General features: G+C 39.5%; 1 protein-coding gene across 1 annotated transcript in view; it reads left to right on the plus strand.

The window, feature by feature from the left end:
• The window catches only part of N4BP1 (NEDD4 binding protein 1), a 45,174-nt gene that overhangs the window by 11,355 nt on the left and 10,376 nt on the right, over positions 1-23,443 (plus strand). Inside the window, exon 2 of the mRNA XM_007450630.1 lies at positions 16,339-18,032. Coding sequence (XP_007450692.1) covers positions 16,339-18,032 — 1,694 coding nt within the window. The remainder of the gene's footprint in view (positions 1-16,338; positions 18,033-23,443) is intronic.

A 23,443-nucleotide genomic window follows, 5' to 3' on the forward strand; every position in this document is an offset into this window, starting at 1 on the left:
CGGACGCGCAGGCTTAGCGGCCATGGCTCACGGGCCCAGCCGCTCCGCGGCATGTGGGATCTTCCTGGACCGGGGGACGAACCCGTGTCCCCTGCATCTGCAGGCGGACTCTCAACCACTGTGCCACCAGGGAAGCCCTGAACAGAAATTCTTTAAGAAACTTTATTATCTACTTTATTAATAACCCCTGGAGATAGGAATATATTTCACATTCACACCATGAAGAAGTAAAGGCTTTTTCTCATTTATAGAGACAAACACACAGAGAGCTTTCAGCTTTGGTTCCCTAATTATAGCCACAGGTCGAAAGTAATCCAGAAACACAAAACTGCCCCAGGTTTCATAAGGGCTGTTCTTCTGTCAGTAGTCCTGAGACATGTTCTTGCACAAACAGAAGAACAGAAAAGACTAAAACCAGATTTTCCTGTAGTCTCCCATGCCACAGAAAGTGGATCCCTGTAATCTGGTGACAGATCGCCACATGGTCAGACTGTAAAACTCAGATTCCTGCAGACTAGATTCATGTGTGCGACTGACCTGGTAGTCTGTAGCCACTTGGTCCCTGCGGCAGTGTGGAAACGGACATGTGGTGAAGAACCATAAAGTGAAAACACAAAGTGAGAAGGGAAAAGAACAGGCTAACAGCACTAGTAAAATTCACTTCCTGCTTGGGGTTCACTCCAGGAGCCAAAATTAGGTAAGCTTGGGCTCCCAGAGCAATGAGGTGCCCTTCTTGGGCCACTCAGGTTAATAGCTCCAAGCAGGTGAGCTCACTTGGACATCTCCATTGGTCCTACAAGACTGCCAAAGTGAAAATTTATTTTAAAAGTTATAAACATGACTTTCAGACAGTGAGGTATCTCATAAATGAGGGAACCGACAGGAATGGAAAGGTGTTTCAAAGAACTTTTGAGGATCTGAGTATTTGAGGCTCTGAGTATCTGCACCAAAAAAAAAGAAATGATGGAATAAAATTGCTTGTAGATATAAACTGGCTAATATCTTACAAAGCAGTGAAGTTATAACCATTTCTACCGGATGGAGATAATTGGCATCTCTGCTGGACAGAAATCTACATTTTGACATGTAGCATCACAGTCCGGGCCCTAATCAATAATAAATGGTGTGTAAGACAAAGGTACATTTCCCAGAGAAGTAAATCATCTTTGGGTGGGCGAAAGAGAGTGCTCCGTTGTGATTGAGAGGCCATCCTTTTGCCATATTTAGAAGGGTTTGATAATTTTTCTTAATGTTATGCAATCTATTAAAATGAACACCCTCCCCAACTTTTTTGTCATTTGGCCACACTCTCTCTTAAACAGTGTTACGCACATCATTGATACTACTAGGCTGGATGTCAGCCTGTGTTCCCAAACTTCCTAATTCCTGTTTTGACATGTATTTGTTAGACATTTATTGATTGATTTCAGGTTTTCTCAACAGTGGCACTATTGACATTTTGGTCAGCTCATACTTCGGTTGTAGGGGGCTGTAATGTACACTGCAGGATGTTTAGCAGCATCTCTGGCCTCTACCCCCAAGGTGCCAGGAGCACCTCTTCAGTTGTGACAACCAGAATTGTGTCCTGACATTGCTAGTTCCCCCAGGAAGAGCAGAAACACCTCTGGTTAAAACCAAGGCCAGTACCCACACTGTCTAGTAGAGTTATGATAAATGCTGTTGTTTAAATAATAAGATACTGTTGTGTGTAGAAAACAGATTAACATCCTCCCACCCCATTTTTGCCAATTCTTGAAGGAAGGGTTAAATTAGGCTCCAAAAATAAGAAAACATGCTGAAGTCCAAACCAACAAGACTTTGAGTATAATTCTGAGGATCTTGAACATTAATCCTTCGCAGTGAGGAGCTTTAGAAAGTATTTGAGTAAGGAGGTGAAGGGTGTGTTTTCAGGCATAGCTTTTATACTGTTACAAGGCAGTGGAGTGGGACAAGACTGACAACAGAAAGAAGAGGTTAGTGTTGGTTGTAGTGTTCACATGCAACTAGGTTTGTGAAGGATTGCAAGTGAAGGAAGAGGAAAGAAAGCTTTGAATCTAGGCATGTGCGTTTCGTTGAAAGGAACTTGGACCAAAGACGGAGCGGAGAGCTGAGAGCTCTGATTCAGACCTGTAAAGTTTGAGGCACCTGTGGGATAGGTAGAAATGCCCAGGGGGTAGTCTGCAGCCTAACGGTATTAAAGGCTAGAGGTGGACATTTGGAGTTGCCATCAGAGAAGTAAAAATTACGGTTGGAACTTGAAAAGCCTATTAGAGTATAATTGAGGGAGAGGACCAAGACAGAACCTCACGGAATATCTGCATTTAATGTACAGTAGGAAAAGGCAGCAAAGGATTTGGGAGGATAGTCAGAAAGATAGGAAGTAAGGACAGCTAGTGGTATCTCAGAAGTGTGGAGGGGAAAGAACTTGTCAAGAAGTTGGTCAACGGTAGATATCGTGCTACCTACCAAGTAAGTAGAGAGTAGAGAGCCCAAGTAGGAGAGTACAGAGAAAAGGACCTTTGCGTTTGGCATTAGTTGTCATTCAGGAAAGTGGTTTCAGCTTGAATGGGGCAGAATCCAGATTTCAAGGGGTTGACAGGGAAAGGGGTTTAGGCTACTTTTTCAAAAAGTGTGAAGATGAAAAGACCGAGTGGTTGCATGCATAGGCAGTCGGGCTGAGGGAAGTGTTCTGGGGGATCAGGAAGGCTCACGCATGTTTGTAGACAGAGGGGCGGGGTAGGTGGCTAAAGGGGGAGGGATGAATCAAGGTCTGGGAAAATGGCATGGCTTTGAAGCAGAAGCAAGGAGAAAGAATTTGTGAAAGGTAGAATTTTTAGATGAAAACAGAGAGGCAGTCAAAGGAATTCATATCTGTTGGCCTCCAGGCTCTGGTAAAATAACATCTTTTACGAAGAGTGAGAAAATTGACAGAAATAAGGTTGGGGACCTGAAGACATTATTTGGGTAAGAGTGAAGATAAATTGCTCAGGCGAGCTGAAAGTTTTGGAAGCTGTAGAATTTCAGAGATTTACAGATGTAATGGGGATGAGGTCTAGGGTAGAGTGTGGCCCCTGGTCTGTCTCCAGAAGTAGACTCAGAGTGAGCATGCAGGGAAGTCCCTGTGGGGCAGTTCAGGTGCTCCTCCTGGGGAAGAACTCGGTCAGCATTTCGGAAATAAGATTGAGGAGAAAGATGGAACAGAAAGCAAATGTTGGAAATGCACTGGAAAAATGACTAAAATGGTTATTTTAATTTTATAGTGATATTATTAATGTAGGTGACCAGATAGAGACATGTTATCTTAACAGGTTAAAATGGACCTATTACAGATATGTAGGTAATGGTATTAAAAGTTTGTTTTATCTAAGGCACTATGGTGCTTCTAATTTGTGTACGTTCTGTAGGACTCATATGTCAAAGTCTAAAAATCATATTAATCCTCCTACTTTCTTTTCTCTTAGAGATAACATATACCACCATTTATGCGAGAGTATCTTAAGTTATAAGAAATCTTTAGAATCCTGAAGTGTGCAGCCAAAGTAGAGAACTACTGGTCTGAACAGTTTTAGAAATCTATCTGTAATGTATTAGGAGCCTCCTTGCCTTTGTAGTTTCTCCTTCCTCCTTGATTTGTGGTGGACTTGAGTATCTTCTGTTATATTTGTGCCAGGGTGCAGTTATGCTCCTGGCAGCTGCCAGAGCGTGTCAGTTCTACACTCACGATAGATGATCTCAAGTTGCTGTGTTTTTTAACCATTATGTCTTCCTTATTTTTGCGCCTGTGCTGTCAATTATCATTTGCTGTTGCGTGCTCTGCAGGTAGCACCCTATGCTGTTCCTTTTATATTTTCATTCAGCTGCTTCAAACCATGTGTGATCTGGGAGACAATCTGATAAAGTCCCTGAAGTGTGTGCCCATAAATAAGAGGTGGTAGATAGTGAAGAGTGGTGCCAAGAACCCTTTCCCCAGGTCAAACCTGCAGACTCTTGAATAGCCACTTTGATCCTTTTTGGTTTTAGATATGTTCTGAATGGCAGGGGTTGCCAGGAGCTTCTCTCTGATTCGTGAATTCTTATATAGTTGAGAAGAGCTGAATTTGTAGAAAGTAGAATAACAGAAATTCATTTTGCCATACGAAAGGGAAGTTACTGTTGTATATATTATATGCCCCCCCCTTTTTTCTTAAAATCCTGAGTAAAATAAAACAATATATGAATGCTGCAGGATGGAGGGGAAACAATTTTGACTAACATTCAAATGTTCAGGTACCAAATCCAGCCAAGTGCAAATGATGACTGCTTAGATTCACAGAATCTTTCTTACCAATACAACTGATGGCCAGACATTTTTGTAACACTGTATGCCTGTATACTTTATTGCTCACTCCTGAACTGGAGTATAGAAATCAATTGTTGCTATTAGTAATTTCCCAAGAGTAAATTGTTAATGAAAAAATTGAATCTGAATCTCAAGGGATAATTACTCATTCCTCTTAGGGGACACACAAAAAGGAGTTTTGGGTATGTGAAGCTATAACAAGCTCCTAGCACAGCTCTTCCTCAAATCTATGCAGTTAATCTTGCATTAATAGTTTTGGTTACTTGGGGGATAATGTCAGACAGCTGTGCTTGTATTGGGCATTTCTCTGCCAGTCTTCCTAGTGCTTACACAATAGGAGCTCTCCTGAGGCCCTCTGTAATCTTGTCGTACAGCATCACAGCATGTTATGCATCCACTTTTAAACTTTTTAATTAAAATTAGGAAATAGGGAATGTAATAAAATAATATATGCACATGGTTAAAACAAATCAAGTACTACTGAGAGTTTTTATTAAGAATAGCAGCCCCTTTGCTTCTACCCTACCCCAGCTTCCTGAAGGTAACTACTTATTGTTTGTAGCTGTTTGTTCTGATCTTTACCTAAATAAATATAAATAATATACTGCTATCTATTTCTTATCAATATTAGGCATTATGCACTTTCTTTATGATAAGTGATGAGGCAAAAACTAGGCCCATTTTCTCAATTGCTATGGTCTGAATATTTGTGTCTCCTCAAAATTAATGAATGTTGAAATCCTCATGCCCAATGTGATGGTATTAGGAGTATGGGACCTTTGGGGGGTGATTAGGTCATGAGGACAGAACCTCCATGGATGAGATTAATACCCTTAGAAAAGAGGCTTGAGAGAGCTCCATTGCCCCTTCCACCATGTGAGGACACAACAAGAAGTCCGCAGTCTGGAAGAGGGCCCTCACCCGACCGTGCTGTCACCCTGATTTTGGACTTCGAACCTCCAGAGCTGAAAGAAATATCTGTTGTTTATAAGCCACTCAGTATGGTATTTTGTTACAGTAGCCCAAACAGACTAAGACACCAACATAGGTTTTTGTTTGTTTGTTTTTTGGTTTTTTTAGTTAAAGCAAGAAACAGGTTTATATAATTGTGACATACAAATACTACTTGTTGCAAGGCCAAGTACTTTATTATATTACATTATGTTCTCTCTGGTATAGCTTTTAATTTTTCCTGGGATTTTTATCTGCCCTTTTCTTACCTACTTATGAAATTTGCTTTAAACATCCCTAATATTTTACAAATATTCCTTTACATCTTAAGATATAAATATTCCTTTATATCTTAACTATTCTTTAAGCCTCTTTTTCTGGGAGAACACCACTGGAGTCCTCTTCCCTCCTCCAGTCAGCTGGTTGCTCAGCTTATCTGCTGCATGGCTAAAATCTGTGGACTTCTATTTGCCACTCTTGGATGGAATTTACTAATTACTTTATCTCTCATATTTTTGGTGGCCTTTATCTTAAAATAGTTTCTCAAGAAAAGAATCCATGGGAGTAATTTTCTCAGCCTTTGGCATGCTAGAAATGTCTTTATTCTGCTTTATATTTGGTATGTAATGTGGATGTTATAGAATTATAGATTGAAGATCATTTTCCCTTAGCATTTTGAATGCATTGCTACCCTGTTTTCCCTGACTATCCAGACTTGCTACTGAGAATTTGACATTCTGATTATGATTCCTTTATGTGTGGCCTATTCCCACCCCGCCCACAGGATTTTTCTCTAGTGGGCCTTTAAAAAGTAATCATGCTTGGATATTCTGTGGACCCTTTCAAGGTGGGATCTGGGTACACTGGCTCCCAAACAAGACTTAATGTAATTTTTTTCACTAATGCATGGGGTCTTATGCATTTTAGTTCCAGGAAATGATTTGTGTTATTTCTTTATTAAGTGCCATTCTGTCTTTCAGGAATGCCAGTTATTTGGATTTAGGATATCCTAGATGGACGTTTAAAGTTTCTTTTCTCTCATTTCTTTCTTTTTCTGATACTTTTGGAGGGATTTCTTCCACTTTGTCTTTCAGTTCTGTTGACTCTGTTTTGGCCATCATGTTCGTAATTTGCTAGTGCTCTTATTCTGATTATTTTTTTCTTAGCATTTTGATATCTGTTTTATGAATTTATTATCATCTTATATCTGTTTGAAAGCAGTAATTAAAATTTTGTTTAAGTTTTCTTTTCTACCCTGCATTACCTACTTTCTTCCAGTTTTTCTCTATTTTGTGTTCTACTTTATTGGTTTCTGTCTTCATATTTGCCAGACTTTCTTTTGACATGGGTGTTTTTTTTTTAATGTTTCGTACTAAATCTGAAAAGCCAGTTGGAAACTTTGTGTCTGGGCAGAATCTGTTGATAAGTGGCCTTTACCTTGGATCAATTAGAGAATTAGCCCTTGTTTGAGAGGATATTTTTTTTTTTGGAAGTCTGTTATCTGGAGAAGAAAGCTCTTCTTTCCAGGCTGGCTCACTGTTGCTGGCATTCCACTGAGTGGATGTAATCCACTTTTTCTTATCCAGTGGCTGCATAGTAGTCAGCAGTATTTGACTCCTGTGAATTCAACCATACACTTACTTACGCTAAACAGGCAGCATCGTTTACATCTTAGCAGGCAGCAGGGAGCAGCTCCAGTTCTGAGTAAGATAGACTCTACCCTGCAAGTTCTGTGAATATAGTGATAAAACCTGGACAGAATGCATGGAACAGGTATTTAAGGACTCTGAAAAGTAAACAGTAGCAGGCAGATTGGGAAAGAAAACCAGAATTCACAGTACCACCAAACCAGTGGTGAGTTTACCATTTTTTCCGTGGTTATCTCTCAGTCTGAACTCAATACAGCCTAATCTGGAAGTGGAAATGGGCACTAGGGCACAAAAGGAGCACCTGGAGAAGCCCTCTAGTTTAACTCAAGGGGCAGAAAATGGAGCATGTAATACTGTGCAAAAATCCATTTTTGTTTTTCTTCATTCCATTGCACACCAGTTTCCAAACAGTCCCATGATGGTGGCACTGGGAGCTTGCAGGAGCCAAACTTCTGAAGGAGAACCTTCCTCTCTGATGGGTGGGGTTGTGGTTCCAGCAGGATGGCGCCAGTCTCGTTGCTTTCTCTCCCTCTCTGTCCTTTGGATGGACCAGGCACACTTGCAGAAGTGTAAGGCAAAGTGGGGTAACCAAAGCCCCATCTTTCTGACTGGAGGACTGAAAAGAAGAGCGCAGGGAACCAAAAAACACTAGAAAGATGGCAGAGAGGGAGGAGCTCGGGAAAATGTCTCCATAAAAGTTGTGTGTGATCTCCTAGGTTCATCCCCAAGCTACACGCATGCATGGATCTACTCCTTATCAGCAAAACAAAGACTTTTGAGAACAATAGAAAAACCACCATCCAGGTCCCAGATTGGCCACTGGGTATCGCACATGTGGGACAGATACAAATAGCACTGCAGAGGCTTTAAAAACTGACCTGATATTGGGACCACAGCTCACAGAAGACTGGGTACAGCTTGCAACCTGAATCTAACTAGGTCAATTACCTGCTAGAACAGAAATGTTGACATTCATCATGGGTTTAAACAAGACACAGAACTCATAATATTCAAAATGGATACAATACAAAATTACTTGGCATATGAAGAACGAGGAAAATACCAAATCTCATGAGAAAAAACAGTGGACACCAATGCCAAGATGACACAGGTGTTGGAATTATTTAACAAAGAATTTAAGACATGTATTATAAAAATGCTCCAACAAGCAATTACAAGTACTCTTAAAGCTAATAGAAAAAGAGAAAGTTTCAGCAAAGAAATAGAAGACATAAAGAAGAACCAAATGGAAAGGTTAGAACTGAAAACTACAATAACCTAAATAACACCTCTCTGGATGAACTCAGTTTTTATTTTTTTATTTTTTTAAAGATCAATTAATTAATTTTTGGCTGCGTCAGGTCTTAGTTGCAGCACACAGTATCTTTCATTGCAGCGTAGGGCTCTTCGTTGTGGCACACGGGCTTCTCTCTAGTTGTGGAGTGCAGGTTTTCTCTTCTCTGGTTGTGGCGTGCAGGCTCTAGAGTGTGTGGGCTCTGTAGTTTGCAACATGCAGGCTCTCTAGTTAAGGTGTGCGAGCTTAGTAGTTGTGGCGCAAGGGCTTAGTTGCCCTGTGGCATGTGGGATCTTAGTTCCCTGACGAGGGCTTGAACCCAAATCCGCTGCACTGGAAGGCGGATTGTTTACCACTGGACCACCAGGGAAGTCCCTGAACTCAGTTTTTAAATGGAGATGACGGAGGAGTCAATGAACTTGAAGGTAGAACAATGGAAGTTACCTAATCTGAGCAAGGTGAGTAGAGGAGAAAGTGTGGTGCTAAAAAAAATATTTGGAGAAGTAATAGCTGAAGACTTCCCAAGTTTGGCAGAAGATGTAAACATAATGATTCAAGAAACTGTGAACTCAAGCATAATAAACTCAAAGAATTCCACACCAAACATGTCATAACCACACTGCTGAAAACTGAAGACACATTAAAAATCATGAAAGTATCAAGACAAAAACACAGTTCAGGGAACAGCAACTACAATGAGTACAGATTTCTCATCAGAAACCATGGAGACCAGAGAAGTGACACAATATTATTTAAGTGGTGAAAGAAAAGGACTTTGAACCAAGAATTTTCTGTCAAGTGAAATGAAAGTGAAATAAAGCATGATAAAGCATTCTCGGTTAAAGAAAACAGTAACATCATTGCCAGTAGCCTGCTGGAAAAGAAGTGCTGAAGGAAGTTCTTCAGACAGAAATGATATTATACTATATCTGGGTAAATACAATAGATTACTGTCTCCTGTTGAGTTCTTTAAAGTGAGTTAATGGTTGAAAGTAAAATTTATGACATCATCTGATAGGATTTCAAATGTATGTATGTGGAATTGATGAGATAGCTGTAACATACAAGAGAGAGCAGGGAGGGTAGAGACTGAGGGTAAAGGAACCCATATGATGGTGGTGTTCTAAAATTTATACCCACAGGAGTTTAAATTATGGAGGTGACTGAGTGATGGCATGGAGAAGTCAATGCCATTGAAAAAAGAGTTTGATTACTTAACATTTCCCAAGACAAGAGGGCATGCCTCACCTTGCAGGGCCATCAGGTTTTTGGCAGGAGGCAGAAGCAGGAGTAAGGGGAAAGGCATAGCAGGGTAAACAGTTTAGGATTGGCTAGTTTGGATAATCCCTGCCGGCTTTGGGGCATAGGGGCTGCCCTTAGTTGTTTGGTACCTGGTCCTGGCTTGATACAGGACTTGACTTGTGAATTAGTTAAGGAGAAGGGGTGGGGGCACAGCACTGTACTCGAAAGGCATGCTGTAAGCAGGCTGGCCACAACTCCTAGGAATTAGCTAGCTGGGCGGGTAAGTCTCTCCCCAAGTCTGAAAGGCCTCCCAAGATGTCAAAGCATCATAAGATATAGAAAATAAAAAACACAAATAGTATGGGTGGTAAGGTTTATACATTCCTATTGAAATGATAGACTACTGATTTTAAGTGGACTGTGAAAATTAAGTATGTAATTGATTGCATGACTACTTTAAAAACTACATAAAGAGATACAGTAAAAAATGCAATAAATTACATTGTAATACTAAAAAATGTTTGCATAATGCACAAGAAGGCCAGATAGGGAAAAAAGGAATTAAAAATAGGGAACAGGCAGAAAACAAACAAATGGTAGACTTAAATCCAAACTTACTGATACTTTCATTGAAATTAAACAGTCTAAACACACCAATTTAAAAGAGTTTATCAGAATGGATTTAAAAAACAACCAAACTGTGTGGTGTCTTCAGGAGACTTATTTCAAATATAATGATACAGGTAAGTTAAAATTAAAAGGAGGGGAAAATATACTGTGTAAACATTAACCAAAAGGAAGCTTGGAGTGGCAATATTACTGTCAGACAAAATAACCTTCAGAGCAAAGAAAGGGTCAATTTACTGAAAAGACATAACATTGCTAAATGTGTGTATTCCTAATATTAGAGCTGCAAAATAGTTAAAACAAAAACTGGTAGAACTGAAAGGAGAAATTGACATATCTACAGTAATAGTTGGAGGCTTCAACATGTTTCTCTCAACAGTTGATAGAACCATGAGACAGAAGATCCGCAAGGATATGAGAGAACTCAACACTGCCAGCCAGCCAGGTTCTAATTGATGTTTATAGAACACTGCCCAGCAACAGCAGAATAGACATTCTTTTCAATGCCTACGGAATGTATATCATGATAGATCATAACCTGGGCATAAAACGAATCTCAACAAATTCAAAGTAACTGAAATCATATAGAGTGTGTTCTCTGACCACAAAGGAATCAAACTAGAAATCAGTAACAGAAAGATAACAAGAAAATATCCAAATACTTGGAAACTCAACAACAGACCTCTGAATATTAGATAATTTGAAGAGAAACTTTAAAATACATTGAGCTAAAGGAAAATGAAAATAATATATATTAAAATTTGTGAGATGTAGCTAAAGCAGTGATGAAAGACAAATATTTTTAAATTTAAAAAATATATTTATATTTGACTGCATTGGGTCTTCATTGCTGCGCATGGGCTTTTCTCTAGTTGTGGTGAGCAGGGGCTACTTTTCGTTTTGGTGCGTGGGCTTCTTGTTGCGGTGGCTTCTCTTTGTTGCGGAGCACGGGCTCTAGGCTCATGGGCTTCAGTAGTTGTGGCATGCGGGCTCAGTAGTTGTGGCTTGCGGGCTCTAGAGCGCAGGCTCAGTAGTTGTGGCGAATGGGCTTAGTTGCTCCGTGGCATGTGGGATCTTCCCGGACCAGGGATTGAACCCCTGTCCCCTGCATTGGCAGGCGGATTCCTAACCACTGCGTCACCAGGGAAGTCCCCTGAAAGAGAAATTTATAACACATATTACATTAAAAAAGAAGAAAAGTCTCAAATCAATAATCTAAGCTTTCACCTCTAGGAACTAGAAAAAGATGAGTAAAATAAACTCAAAGTAAGCAAGGGGAAGGAAGTAAAGAGCAGAGGTCAGTGAAATTGAAAATACAGAAATAATAAACTCGATGAAACAACAAGCTTGTTCTTTAGGGAAAAAAAGTGAAATTGACAAACTTCAGCAACACTGAAGAAGACATAAATTACTAATAATCAGGATTATCAGCTACAGACCCTGCAGACATCAGAAAGATAAGGAAATTCTACAGCTTTACACACGTAAATTTGACAGCTTAGATGAAATTAGCCAATTCCTCAAAAAGTGCAGACTACCATAACTTACCCAATATGAAATAGATAATTTGAATAAGACCTACAGCTGTTAGGGAAATTGAATTAATAATTTTTAAATTCTCAAATCACAGCAAGATCCTTTTTGACTCACCTAGAGAAATTGAAATAAAATAAAATAAACAGGGCTTCCCTGGTGGCGCAGTGGTTGAGAGTCAGCCTGCTGATGCAGGGGACATGGGTTCATGCCCCGTTCCGGGAGGATCCCACATGCCGCGGAGCGGCTGGGCCCGTGAGCCATGGCTGCTGGGCCTATGTGTCCGGAGCCTGTGCCCCGCAACAGGAGAGGCCACAGCAGTGAGAGGTCCGCGTACCGCAAAAAATAAAAAATAAAAATAAATAAATAAAAATTAAACAAATAAACAAATGGGGCCTAATGAAACTTAAAAGCTTTTGCACAGCAAAGGAAACCATAAACAAGACAAAAAGGCAACCCTCAGAATGGGAGAAAATGTTTGCAAACGAAGCAACTGACAAAGGATTAATCTCCAAAATATACAAGCAGCTCATGCAGCTCAATATCAGAAAAACAAACAACCCAATCCAAAAATGGGCGGAAGACCTAAATAGACATTTCTTCAAAGAAGACATACAGATTGCCAACAAACACATGAAAGGATGCTCAGCATCACTAATCATTAGAGAAAGGCAAATCAAAACCACAATGAGGTATCACCTCACACCGGTCAGAATGGCCGTCATCAAAAAATCTACAAACAATAAATGCTGGAGAGGGTAATGTAGATTGATACAGCCACTTTGGAGAACAGTATGGAGGTTCCTTAAAAAAGTAAAAATAGAACTACCATATGACCCAGCAGTGCCACTACTGGGCATATACCCTGAGAAAACCATAATTCAAAAAGAGTCATGTACCACAGTGATCATTGCAGCACTATTTAGAATAGCCAGGACATGGAAGCAACCTAAGTGTCCATTGACAGATGAATAGATAAAGAAGATGTGACACATACATACAATGGAATATTAGTCAGCCATAAAAAGAAATGAAATTGAGTTATTTGTAGTGAGGTGGATGGACCAAGAGACTGTCATACAGAGTGAAATAAGTCAGAAAGAGAACAACAAATACTGTATGCTAACACATATATATGGAATCTTTTTAAAAAAATGGTTCTGAAGAACCTAGGGGCAGGACAGGAATAAAGACGCAGACGCAGGGAATGGACTTGAGGATACGGGGAGGGGGAAGGGTAAGCTGGGACAAAGTGAGAGAGTAGCTTTGAGATATATACACTACCAAATGTAAAATAGATGGCTAGTGGGAAGCAGCCTCATAGCACAGGGAAATCAGCTCAATGTTTTGTGACCACCTAGATGGCGGGGGTCATAGGGAGGGTGGGAGGGAGACATAAGAGGGAGGGGATATGGGGATATATGTATACATGTAGCTGGTTCACTTTGTTATACAGCAGAAACTAACACAACATTGTAAAGCAGTTATACTCCAATAAAGATGTTTAAAAAACAATAAAATAAAATTCTCATAAAAGGGACTTCCCTGGTGGTCCAGTGGTTAAGACTTTGTGCTCCCAATGCAGGGGGCCCGGGTTCGATCCCTGGTCGGGGAAACTAGATCCTGCATGCCGCAGTGAAGCTCCTGCGAGCGACAATAAAGACCCTATGTGCTGCAACTGAGATTCGGCACAACCAAATAAATAAGTATTTTTTTTAAAAATTCTCATGAAAGAAATTGCTGAGCCAAGCTGTTTCACTGGAGAAGTCTACAAAGTGTTTAAAAGAGTTAACACCAATTCTGCACAATCTCTTCTAGAAAATACAAGGGCAGAGAACACTCCTATATTCATTCGTAATCAGTATTTTCCCAGTGCTAAAACCAGACAAGGCAGTACAAAATATAGCAAAGAGAATCCATCAATGTATAAAAAAATTATACATCATGACCAAGCGTTGATTATTCCAGGGATAGGAGGCTTGTTAAATATTGAAAAATCAGTTAATGTAATCTATCATACTAACAGGCTGAAGAAGTGAAATCATAACATGATTACATCAGTTGATTTAGTAAGGCATTTAACAAGTTTCAGCACTCATGTTTCATGTTCATGCTCCTAGAAAAGTAGGAATATAGGGTAACTTCCTTAATTTGATTAAGAATATCTACAAAAAGTTTAACTTAATGGTGAAAGATTGAATGTTTTCTCCAAAGACTGAATGAAAGCAAGCATGTCAGCTCTCACCACTGCTTTTCAGCACAGTGCTGGAAGTTCTACCAGTACAATAAGGCAAGAAAGTAAAAGGCGTAGAGATCAGAAAAAAACAAAAGGAAATGACATAATTGTCTGCTTAGAAAATCCCAGGGTATCTAGAAGAAAAAAATCCTAGAATTAGAAATATGATCAGCAGGGTCACAGGATATATGATCAATATACAAAAATCAATTGTATTTCTGTTTATTAGCAATGAACACATAGGAACCAAAATTAAAATGCAGTGCCATGTTCAGTTGCTCAAAAAAATGAAATACTTGGGCGTAAACCTCATAAAACGTGTATAGGACTCAAAACTATAAAACAGTGATGAAAGAAAGCAAAGATCTGGAGAACTGGAGAGACATACCGTGTTCATGCATCAGAAGAGTCAGCAGATGTCATTTGTCCTCAAATCAATGTGCAAGTTTAACATAATTGCTAAATAAGATTATGCTAAAATTTGATATGGAAAGGCAAAGAAACTAGAATAGCTAAAAATAATTTTTAAAAGAAGAATAAAGTGGGAGCAGTCATTGTCCAATTTTAAGACATTAGATAATTATAATAGTCAAGACTGTGGTATTGGTGAAGGGATAAATTCATAAGTTGATGGGACAGAATAGGAAACACAGATATAGACCCACACAAGTTTAGCCAACTGATTTTTAAGAAACAGCCAAAAGCAATTCAATAGAGAAAAGATAGTCTTTTCAGGAAATGATGCTAGAGCAACTAGATATCCATAAGCAAAAAATGAACCTCGAACAAAGCCTCACATTTGATAACAAAAATGAACTCAAAATGGATTATAGATTTAAATGTAAAACTTTTAGATGCTAACACACAAGAAATCTTTGGGACCTAAGTCTTGGTGAAGAAAAAACCAATAAATGGGCTTCCTTAAAATCAAAAACTTTTTCTGTCACAAAAGAGGATGAAAAGACAAACTATAGATTAGGGGAAACTATTTGCAAGCCACTTACTTGACAAAGGATTCATTCATACCACCAAGCCCATAGATATTCCACGTTTATCCAAAAGAACATAAGAGAGTAAAGAATTCATGACTGAACATTATTATACTGCTTGGGTTGATCTTTTCCTCTTGATGTTTTCCTTGTATTTCTGGTGTTCCATCTCCTTGTAGAAATCTTGTAGTTCGAAATGTGTAAACAAGGAATATGTACACATTTGTATATACATTCTAGTGGAGGACATGTGGCCATTATAACAGCAAGTGTACATAGTAGGTGCAAGTTTGTAAAGCCTCATTGTAACCGGTTGCACAGGTTGAACTTTTTAAAATAGCACCATTTTGGATAATGCCATTCTGATTTTAGTGTAAAGTATAGATCAGATATCGCCAGGCTCATTTCTTACAGATGTCTGTCCAGAAAGCTCTCACTGATAATTTGAAGTAACAGTGTTTATTATTTAGTAAGCACGTGTGAGACACTGTTGTCAGAACTTTACATTTATTATTTCTTTGAATTTCCTCAAAACACCTGAGATTGCACTAGCCTCTCTCTCTTTCACTGTTGCAGAAACTGGGCTCAGAAGGGTTAGGTAACTTGAGCAAGGTCACCAGTTGCATGGCTGGAATTTGAGCCTAGGAACTGGCTCCAGTGCCCATGTTATTAACAAGTATGCTCCATTGTTGGTGTGAGTGCTTTTTGCATGTTAACTTGATTCACACTTCAGCCTCCAATGGCAACCTAATTGCTTAAGAACCCAGTTCCCTTTTTTACCTCGTTCAGACCTCTTTCAATACCAGATTTCACTGGAAACCGTAGCTGTATATCTGAGAAAGGCAGTACTATTCAGCATTCTGTGGTTCTTTATATTTAGATCTACATTTAAATAGTCTGGTCTTTCTTGGAAAACAGATGTAAAAGTATATAGGGTATATACATTGTTCCAGCCAGGTAGAAGAATTTTTTTGTTAAACTGATCTTGTTATTAAATGCCTTCAAAAAAATCAGTCTGTTTCATCTGGAAACAATTGTAGCAAAACAAAAGTCAAGGTTTGTTCTGGAGTAAATCATTTGATTTGATTATCTTCTCTCTTAATTATGTCATAGTAGTAATAAATGACTAGTAGCAAGCAAAGATGTTTATTCTTTATAGACATAAGTAAATCCAGTCTTGTCATTATCCACTGTGCAGCTGGGCAAACTCCTAAGATCACATTGCAAAATACACTATTGAAAATGCTATACATACCTACCTTTAAGACTTAGATGCAAAGTTTTCAGTTCCTCTGAAAACGATTAAGTGACTTACATGTTATTTTAAATATTTTAGTTAAAACGTGGTATTTTTTCCAAGGATATTAGCATGCTTTTGACTTTTGTGCAGCTTGATACTTGTAATTTCATGTGTAACATAGTAATGTGCTGTAAGGAGCTTTTGTAAATTGATCTAATTTCTTATTTTCTCTTCACAGGAATATATTAAAGGAATCTGTGAACCCGAACTAGAAGAAAGAGAATGTTACCCCAAGGCCATGCACTGCATTTTTGTTGGGGCACAGAGCCTGTTTCTGAAGAGCTTGATCCAGGACACTTGTGCCGATCTCTGCATTCTCGACATCGGTCTTCTTGGCATCAGAGGAAGTGCCGAAGCTGTGGTCATGGCTAGGAGTCACATTCAGCAGTTTGTAAAGCTCTTCGAGAATAATGAGAACCTACCCAACAGCCAAAAAGAATCAGAGGTAAAAAGGGAATTTAAACTATTTGTTGAAGCTCGTGCAGACAGTTACACAATGGACTTGTTGATTTTACCCACTTCCTTGAAAAAAGAACTTTTGGCACTCACCCAAGGTGAGGAGAATCTGTTTGAAACAGGAGATGATGATGTAATTGAAATTAGAGATTCTAAACAAACAGAGTTTACACAGAATGCTGCCACAGGGCTGAATATTTCCAGAGATGAAATTGTTTTGCAGGAAGAGGCAAGAAATAAAGCTGGGACTCCTGTTTCTGAGCTTACAAAACAAATGGACACAGTCTTTTCTAGTTCACAAGATGTACTTTTTGTTCCAATAAACGGTGTAACGCCAGATGAAGAGGCGCTTTCCAAAGACAGAGTTTGTCACAAAAGGAGGTTTTCTGATTCTGAAGAAAGGCATACCAAGAAACAGTTTTCTTTGGAAAATGTTCAAGAGGGAGAGCTTTTACATGATGGTAAGACATTAGCTGGAAGTGTAATCATTGATCTATCTGATTCTTCTACTGATGCCGAAGATTTAAGTCCAGATGTAAAAGACACTACTGAGGAAATGGAATACAACATCCTTGTAAACTTTTTTAAAACCATGGGCTATTCCCAAGAAATTGTAGAAAAGGTCATTAGGGAGTATGGGCCATCTACTGAACCATTATTACTCTTGGAGGAAATTGAAAAGGAAAATAAAAGGTTCCAAGAAGACAGAGAATTTCCACCTGGTACTGTGTATCCAGAGACCAACAGAACCAAAAATAAAGGTGTTTCTAGCAGCATAAATGAGCTTACAGCAGATTCCACTCCAAAGAAAACACAGACTCACACACAGCAAAATATGGTAGAAAATTTTTCTCAGTTACCATTCAAAGTAGAATCGAAACCATGTACCTCAAATTGCAAAATTAATACTTTCAGAACAGTGCCAATAGAACAGAAACAAGAAATCTGGAGTTCAAATCAGAACTACGTTTGTAATATAGACCTTGAAACTGATGGCCTTTTACCCTCCTTAGCCCCTTCAAGTCCCAAAGAAATTGTCAATTTTGTTTCAAGAGGAGCTTCAAGTCACCAGCCCAGAATTCCAGTTTTTCCTGAAAATGGTGTGCAGCAGCAAGCAGAACCCTTGCTTCCAAATAATATGAAGTCTGCCTGTGAAAGCCGCTCGAGGTGTTGTACCTCTCCTCAGTCTAAGCCAAATTGTCCACCCCTTTCTCCACCAATGCCGCTGCCCCAACTGTTACCTTCAGTTACTGATGCAAGGTTGGCAGGACCTTCTGAGCATATCGATTCCTCAGTTACTGGGGTTCAAAGATTTCGAGATACTCTGAAAGTGCCCTACAAGCTGGAATTAAAAAATGAACCAGGGAGGACGGATTTGAAGCACATTGTTATAGATGGGAGCAATGTTGCAATTACGTAAGTCCACTCTCTTCAAATTATCGTTTTCAGTAGGCCTCTTAGCCATGTCTCAGAATTGCATGTGTTTGTAGGAACTATCCTGTGCGTCTGTGTAGTTGACCTATAGCCTTACCTGACAAAAAGAAAGAAGAAAACAGCTGATTGGGAAAGTTTTGTTATTCCATCCTCTGGCATCGTATAAACTCTTTCTTCACTCTGCTGAGCCTGTATTTCTGAGAGCAAGGAATGATAGAAAACTTGCCTTTTCACATTGCGTTTCCCAGTGATAAGCAGGTAAAGAGACTTTTAAATCCTTAGGTTCTTAATGCCATGAACACCATTAGGTTTTGAATACGAGGATGAAGCTTAAGACAAAAAAGAGATTTTTTCTTTTTATGTACAGCATGCCAGGTCTTTAGCCATGTATGTGCAAGGATAATAGGTGTGATGCACTTCTATTATATTTTTGTTGATAGAGTGATAGCAATTTCCTTTCTAAGGAAATTCTTCAGTTTGGGCTTCTTTATGGGCCTCTGCTCCTACTAAAAGTTTATATATTTGTTTTTAGTAAAAGGAGTTAAATGATCGTTTCTATTTAGCCTGTCTTGGAACCCTCTTAGGATTCTGATTTTATACTTCCAGTGTGGGATTGGATTTGTTCTCTCAGGAGCGGTTTGATATAGTGACTAAGGAGAGTTTGGGGGTCAGAGACTCTCCACCTCACTGTGGACCAGCTGTTTGACATCAGGCAGGTTTCGGCCTCCTGAGTTTCACTTGCTACAGCCTTTTGCCCCGTCCTAAAGGACATCTTTATCGCGCCATTTCAACAACTGCTAGGTAGTCTCCCTCCGGTTTGCAAAACCAGTCACTCCACTGATTTTGAAGAAGTCTTCAAGGTTTAGCATTTAAGTAGCTGCAGCTCAAGAAATGGGGCATGGAAGGTTGGCAGGACCGTCTGACGTGGAATGAAGTCGTTGAAATACAACTGGCCCTTTAACGATGTGAGGTTAGGGGGCACCGACCCTCTGTCCAGGCAAAATAACTTTACCATTCGGCCCTACATAAAGCTGTTCTGCGTCCTCGGATCATACAGTACTGTAGTATTTACTACTGGAAAAAATAATCCACGTTTAAGTGGACCTTGAAGTTCAAACCTTGTGTTGTTCAAGGGTCAGCTGTACTTTTCTGAATTGCTGAATGTTTATGTGACCTCTTTCCTAGGAGTTCTGAAAGATCAGTTAACCCCCTGGTTTTTCAGGAATCCTTGATAAAATTGAAAAATAAAGTGAATTTTATTATTAAAATACGCATTTATTATGTATTCGTTATTTTTTGTTTTGTTGATTTTTTTTTGTTAGAATTTTCAAAGAAATTCACAAGAAGATAATAGGATGAATTCTGTGTTGGTTTCATTTGGGATTCCCATGTGCCCATCACATACATGGCCCGTCTTGTTTCATCATTTCAAACATTGTTTCACCTATACCCCCACCTGCTGCCTTTCACCCATTTTGAAGGAATTCTCAGATATTTCATTTCCATCTATAAATATTTTAGTATCTATTTTTTTAAATGCAGGGATTCTTTTGATTTTTTTTTGAATGGTGCTGTACTTTGCTGTCAAAAACAGAAGAAAATGCCAGCATTTCATATGTTAAAGTTTGAATATAGGCAGTAAAAATGTGTAATATACTTGTCTTCATTTCCAAATAATACTGTTTATTGTCATTTCACTTTGTTTTTTGGCAGTTCTTTTGGGGGAAACCCAGCAAATGACCCACAGCTGCATAGCATTATCAAAGTAAAAATGTAAAGTGCAATTTCAGTCACAGTCCAAGCCCCACAGTACTTCCTCCTTGTTACAGTTTCTTGAGCCAAATGATGATATAAAATTTAGGTCACGGGGCTTCCCTGGTGGCACAGCGGTTGGGAGTCCGCCTGCCGATGCAGGGGACGCGGGTTCGTTCTCCGGTCCGGGAAGATCCCACATGCCGTGGAGCGGCTGGGCCCGTGAGCCATGGCCGCTGAGCCTGCGCGTCCGGAGCCTGTGCTCCGCAATGGGAGGGGCCGCAGCGGTGAGAGGCCCGCGTACCGCAAAAAAAAAAAAAAAAATTTAGGTCACGATTATGAGTAATATTAATCCTTTCTCATTTTTATGTGTATGGAGAGATTTCCCAAATTGGTGTTCAAAGACTAAGAAATGCAAATTAAGGTAGAATGAGCAGTGATAATGACACTTTTAAAAAACCTTTTTGTGGTAACTAGTATATTTCTCAAAGGGGTCGCTATTGGAATTTAGAGTGGCACTGGCTATCCAGGACAGGGTGTTTTGCATATCTAGTCCCTCCTACTTTGCCCATACTGCCCCCCCCCCGGCCATTGTGACACCCCAAAACAGTGTCACATATTTCCTAACACCCTTCAGTACAGTACCGTTTCTTTTGAAAACCGCTGAATTAGTGCACTAAGGGAAACCATAAGCTGATTATTTGAGAGAGGATTTCGATTTTCTTTGAATTCACAGGTGTCTCAAAAGCAACTCTTTTACAAAGGATGTATTATCCTAAGAAGACAGACGTATGCTTAATTTGATGTAGATTGATGTGAAAATATCAGTAATTAAAATTAACTTATTCTGGGAAGAAACTGTTTAACGGGTACAGGGTTTTATTTTGGAGTGATGGAAATGTTTTGGAATAAGATATAAATGGTGGTTGCACAACATTGTGAATGTACTAAATGCCACTGAATTGTTCACTTTAAAATGATTATTTTATGTTATGTGAATTTCACCTTAATTTTTTTAAGTCAGAAAAAATCATTATTCTAAATCAACTGCTTCAATATTATGTGTGAATTATAGACTATAAATTCCATAAAAGAAGCGATGCGTGTCTGTTCTGTTCCCTGAACTACCCCCAAGGTCCATGGTGCCTGGCACATAGTAGCCACTCAGTGACGATGGCTTGAATGAATCAATGAATTAAAGACTAAGAAAGATTAGGATTGTTTAAATGATTTTTCACCACCCATTTATATTGCTATTCCAATTGCTATTCTAGTAATCAATTTGGATTACATTTGAACAACTATTTGGAGTCTTTTTTTAAAAATAAATTTATTATTTTATTTTTATTTATTTTTGGCTGCGTTGGGTCTTTGTTACTGCGCTCGGGCTTTCTCTAGTTGCAGCGAGCCAGGGCTACTCTTAGTTGCATTGCGCGGGCTTCTCATCACGGTGGCTTCTCTTGTTGCGGAGCACGGGTTCCAGGCGCGCGGGCTTCAGTAGTTGCAGCATGCGGGCTCAGTAGTTGTGGCTTGCAGGCTCTAGAGTGCAGGCTCAGTAGTTGTGGCACATGGGCTTAGTTGCCCCGTGGCATGTGGGATCTTCCCGAGTCAGGGCTCGAACCTGTGTCCCCTGTATTGGCAGGCGGATTCTTATCCACTGCGCCACCAGGGAAGCCCCCAGATATTTGGAATCTTAAAACAAACACTTGTTATGTGTCAGGTGCTCAACTTTATCTTTTAAAATATCATCTTCACACCAGTTTTGTGAAGTAAAAATTAATCTGTAATGTATATAATATGATATTATGCAGATATGAGATTTGGGCCCATGATATTACTCTCCAGAGCCATCACACACCCTGCCTCTTCCCACAGAAGCTCAGGTTGAATTTTTAGGCCTTGGCAACATTGGATACCTAAGTCTTGAGTTGCTCAGCCCCTACTGAGTAAAGCTCTCGCTAATTTGACCCAGCTAGTTGAGGAAGTAGTTGAAAAGGAAATTTGAGTTCTTGCAATAGGTTTGAACCCCACCTTAGAGCCATTCAGGCCCACCCATCCCTGGGTTTCTGCAAAGCCTTGTTTATTTGTCTGTCCAGTGTGGTGTCTGCAGTTTATAACACATCGTGAGAAATTCCAAAATACCCTACTTAATGCTGCTGATTATGCGTATCTCTACTTGGTTTTTCCCATTTGTCACCATGAGTGAGTCAAACGATGAGTAAATGGAAATTGTTTGTGGTGTGTGGCTAGGCATCACCATGGAGGCCAGATAACACCCGGTCTCTGTCAGTCTGAAACTTCAGCATAAGAGCACCTGACTTATCTGTGTAGATAATTTTCCATGTAGATGAGGTTTGTCCCTTCACTTGCCTCTACATTTTAACCATTTTTCACGCTAGTCTTTCTATATCAGGGTTCCATGGCTATTTTTATTAAATGGAAGCTGTAGAAAGGGATTATTCTTTCCTGGGTGACTCAGAGGGTTTCTCACTCTTTTCCCACACTGCCCTGTCTTGGTTCTGTGATGACCATGAGTGTCTATCAGGTATTTATTACCCACCTCCTCTCTGCTTTGGACCCTCTTTCTAGTTGACTGTCTGCTACAATATGGAAAGCAACCAGATATTATAAGTTGTTCCCGAGTTTATGGAAACAGGAGTTTAAATCTCCCTTGAGAGCCTGCACATCTGGCTTCTCAGGCTTAATATCTGTTAATTCTATGTTTGGATCTGCGAACCCCAGAGCTTTGGCCTTCACAGACGTAGAGAGGTGTTATTGTATGTATACCCTTTGTCTCTGCGTCAGAAAAGACCACTGGTCTGAGTTTACCTGTCAGCAAGTTGCTCTGGTTTGATTGCAGAGAGGCTAGGGTGTGAGAGTAAAAGTAGGCAAGGTCAAGGACACTTCGTATTATTTTAAGGTCAGTAATTTGGCTTCACTTGATTTTGTTTCTTTTGTTTTATGGATGAGTCCATTTGTTCTCTACCAGAATTTTGAACTGCTATTTACTCCTAAAACAGCCCTAGAGATTTTTCAGGGTATTAAAAATGATTTGATCTTATCACTGAGGATAACTAACCCTTTGGAAATTTGTTTTAGTGCTAATGTTTCTAGAAACTCCACTTTCCCCCTCTAAGCTTGTGAGGGGTCCAGGGCAGCAGAATTTTATCTACTGTCATTTCCCTCCTTTTCCTTAGTGACCCAAGGTAATGGACTGGGGACTTTATTTCCACCCAGTTTCTACTGTTTCCATCAACAGAAGCATTTAAGGAAAAGAGGAGAAAAAGAGTTCATACATATTTGTGTCTGATGAATAAACTAAAAAGGCACTTTTTAAGCTTTTTTAGTGCATTTATCTCAAGGGTAAGACCCCCTGTACAAAAACTACCCCCCCTGCCCCAGTAATAAATGTCATATTGCTACATTCTTGCCATATTTAAATGCTTTTTTATAAATAAACCACTGCTAAGTTATTTCATCAAGAATGGGTTTGTTTACTTGCATACGTTTTCTGGGGTATAGCTGATGCCTGTGCAGTCTCTTATTTATGGTTCACTGAGAAGAGAGTGGGCTTTAGCCTCTAAAAGGAGGCATTTCTGAGCCACTCTTCTGGACTTTCTTACAGGTCCAGCCCATTCCTG

The sequence above is a fragment of the Lipotes vexillifer genome, unplaced genomic scaffold, assembly GCF_000442215.2.
Source record: "Lipotes vexillifer unplaced genomic scaffold, Lipotes_vexillifer_v1.1 scaffold943, whole genome shotgun sequence".
Taxonomy (NCBI): Eukaryota; Metazoa; Chordata; class Mammalia; order Artiodactyla; family Lipotidae; genus Lipotes; species Lipotes vexillifer.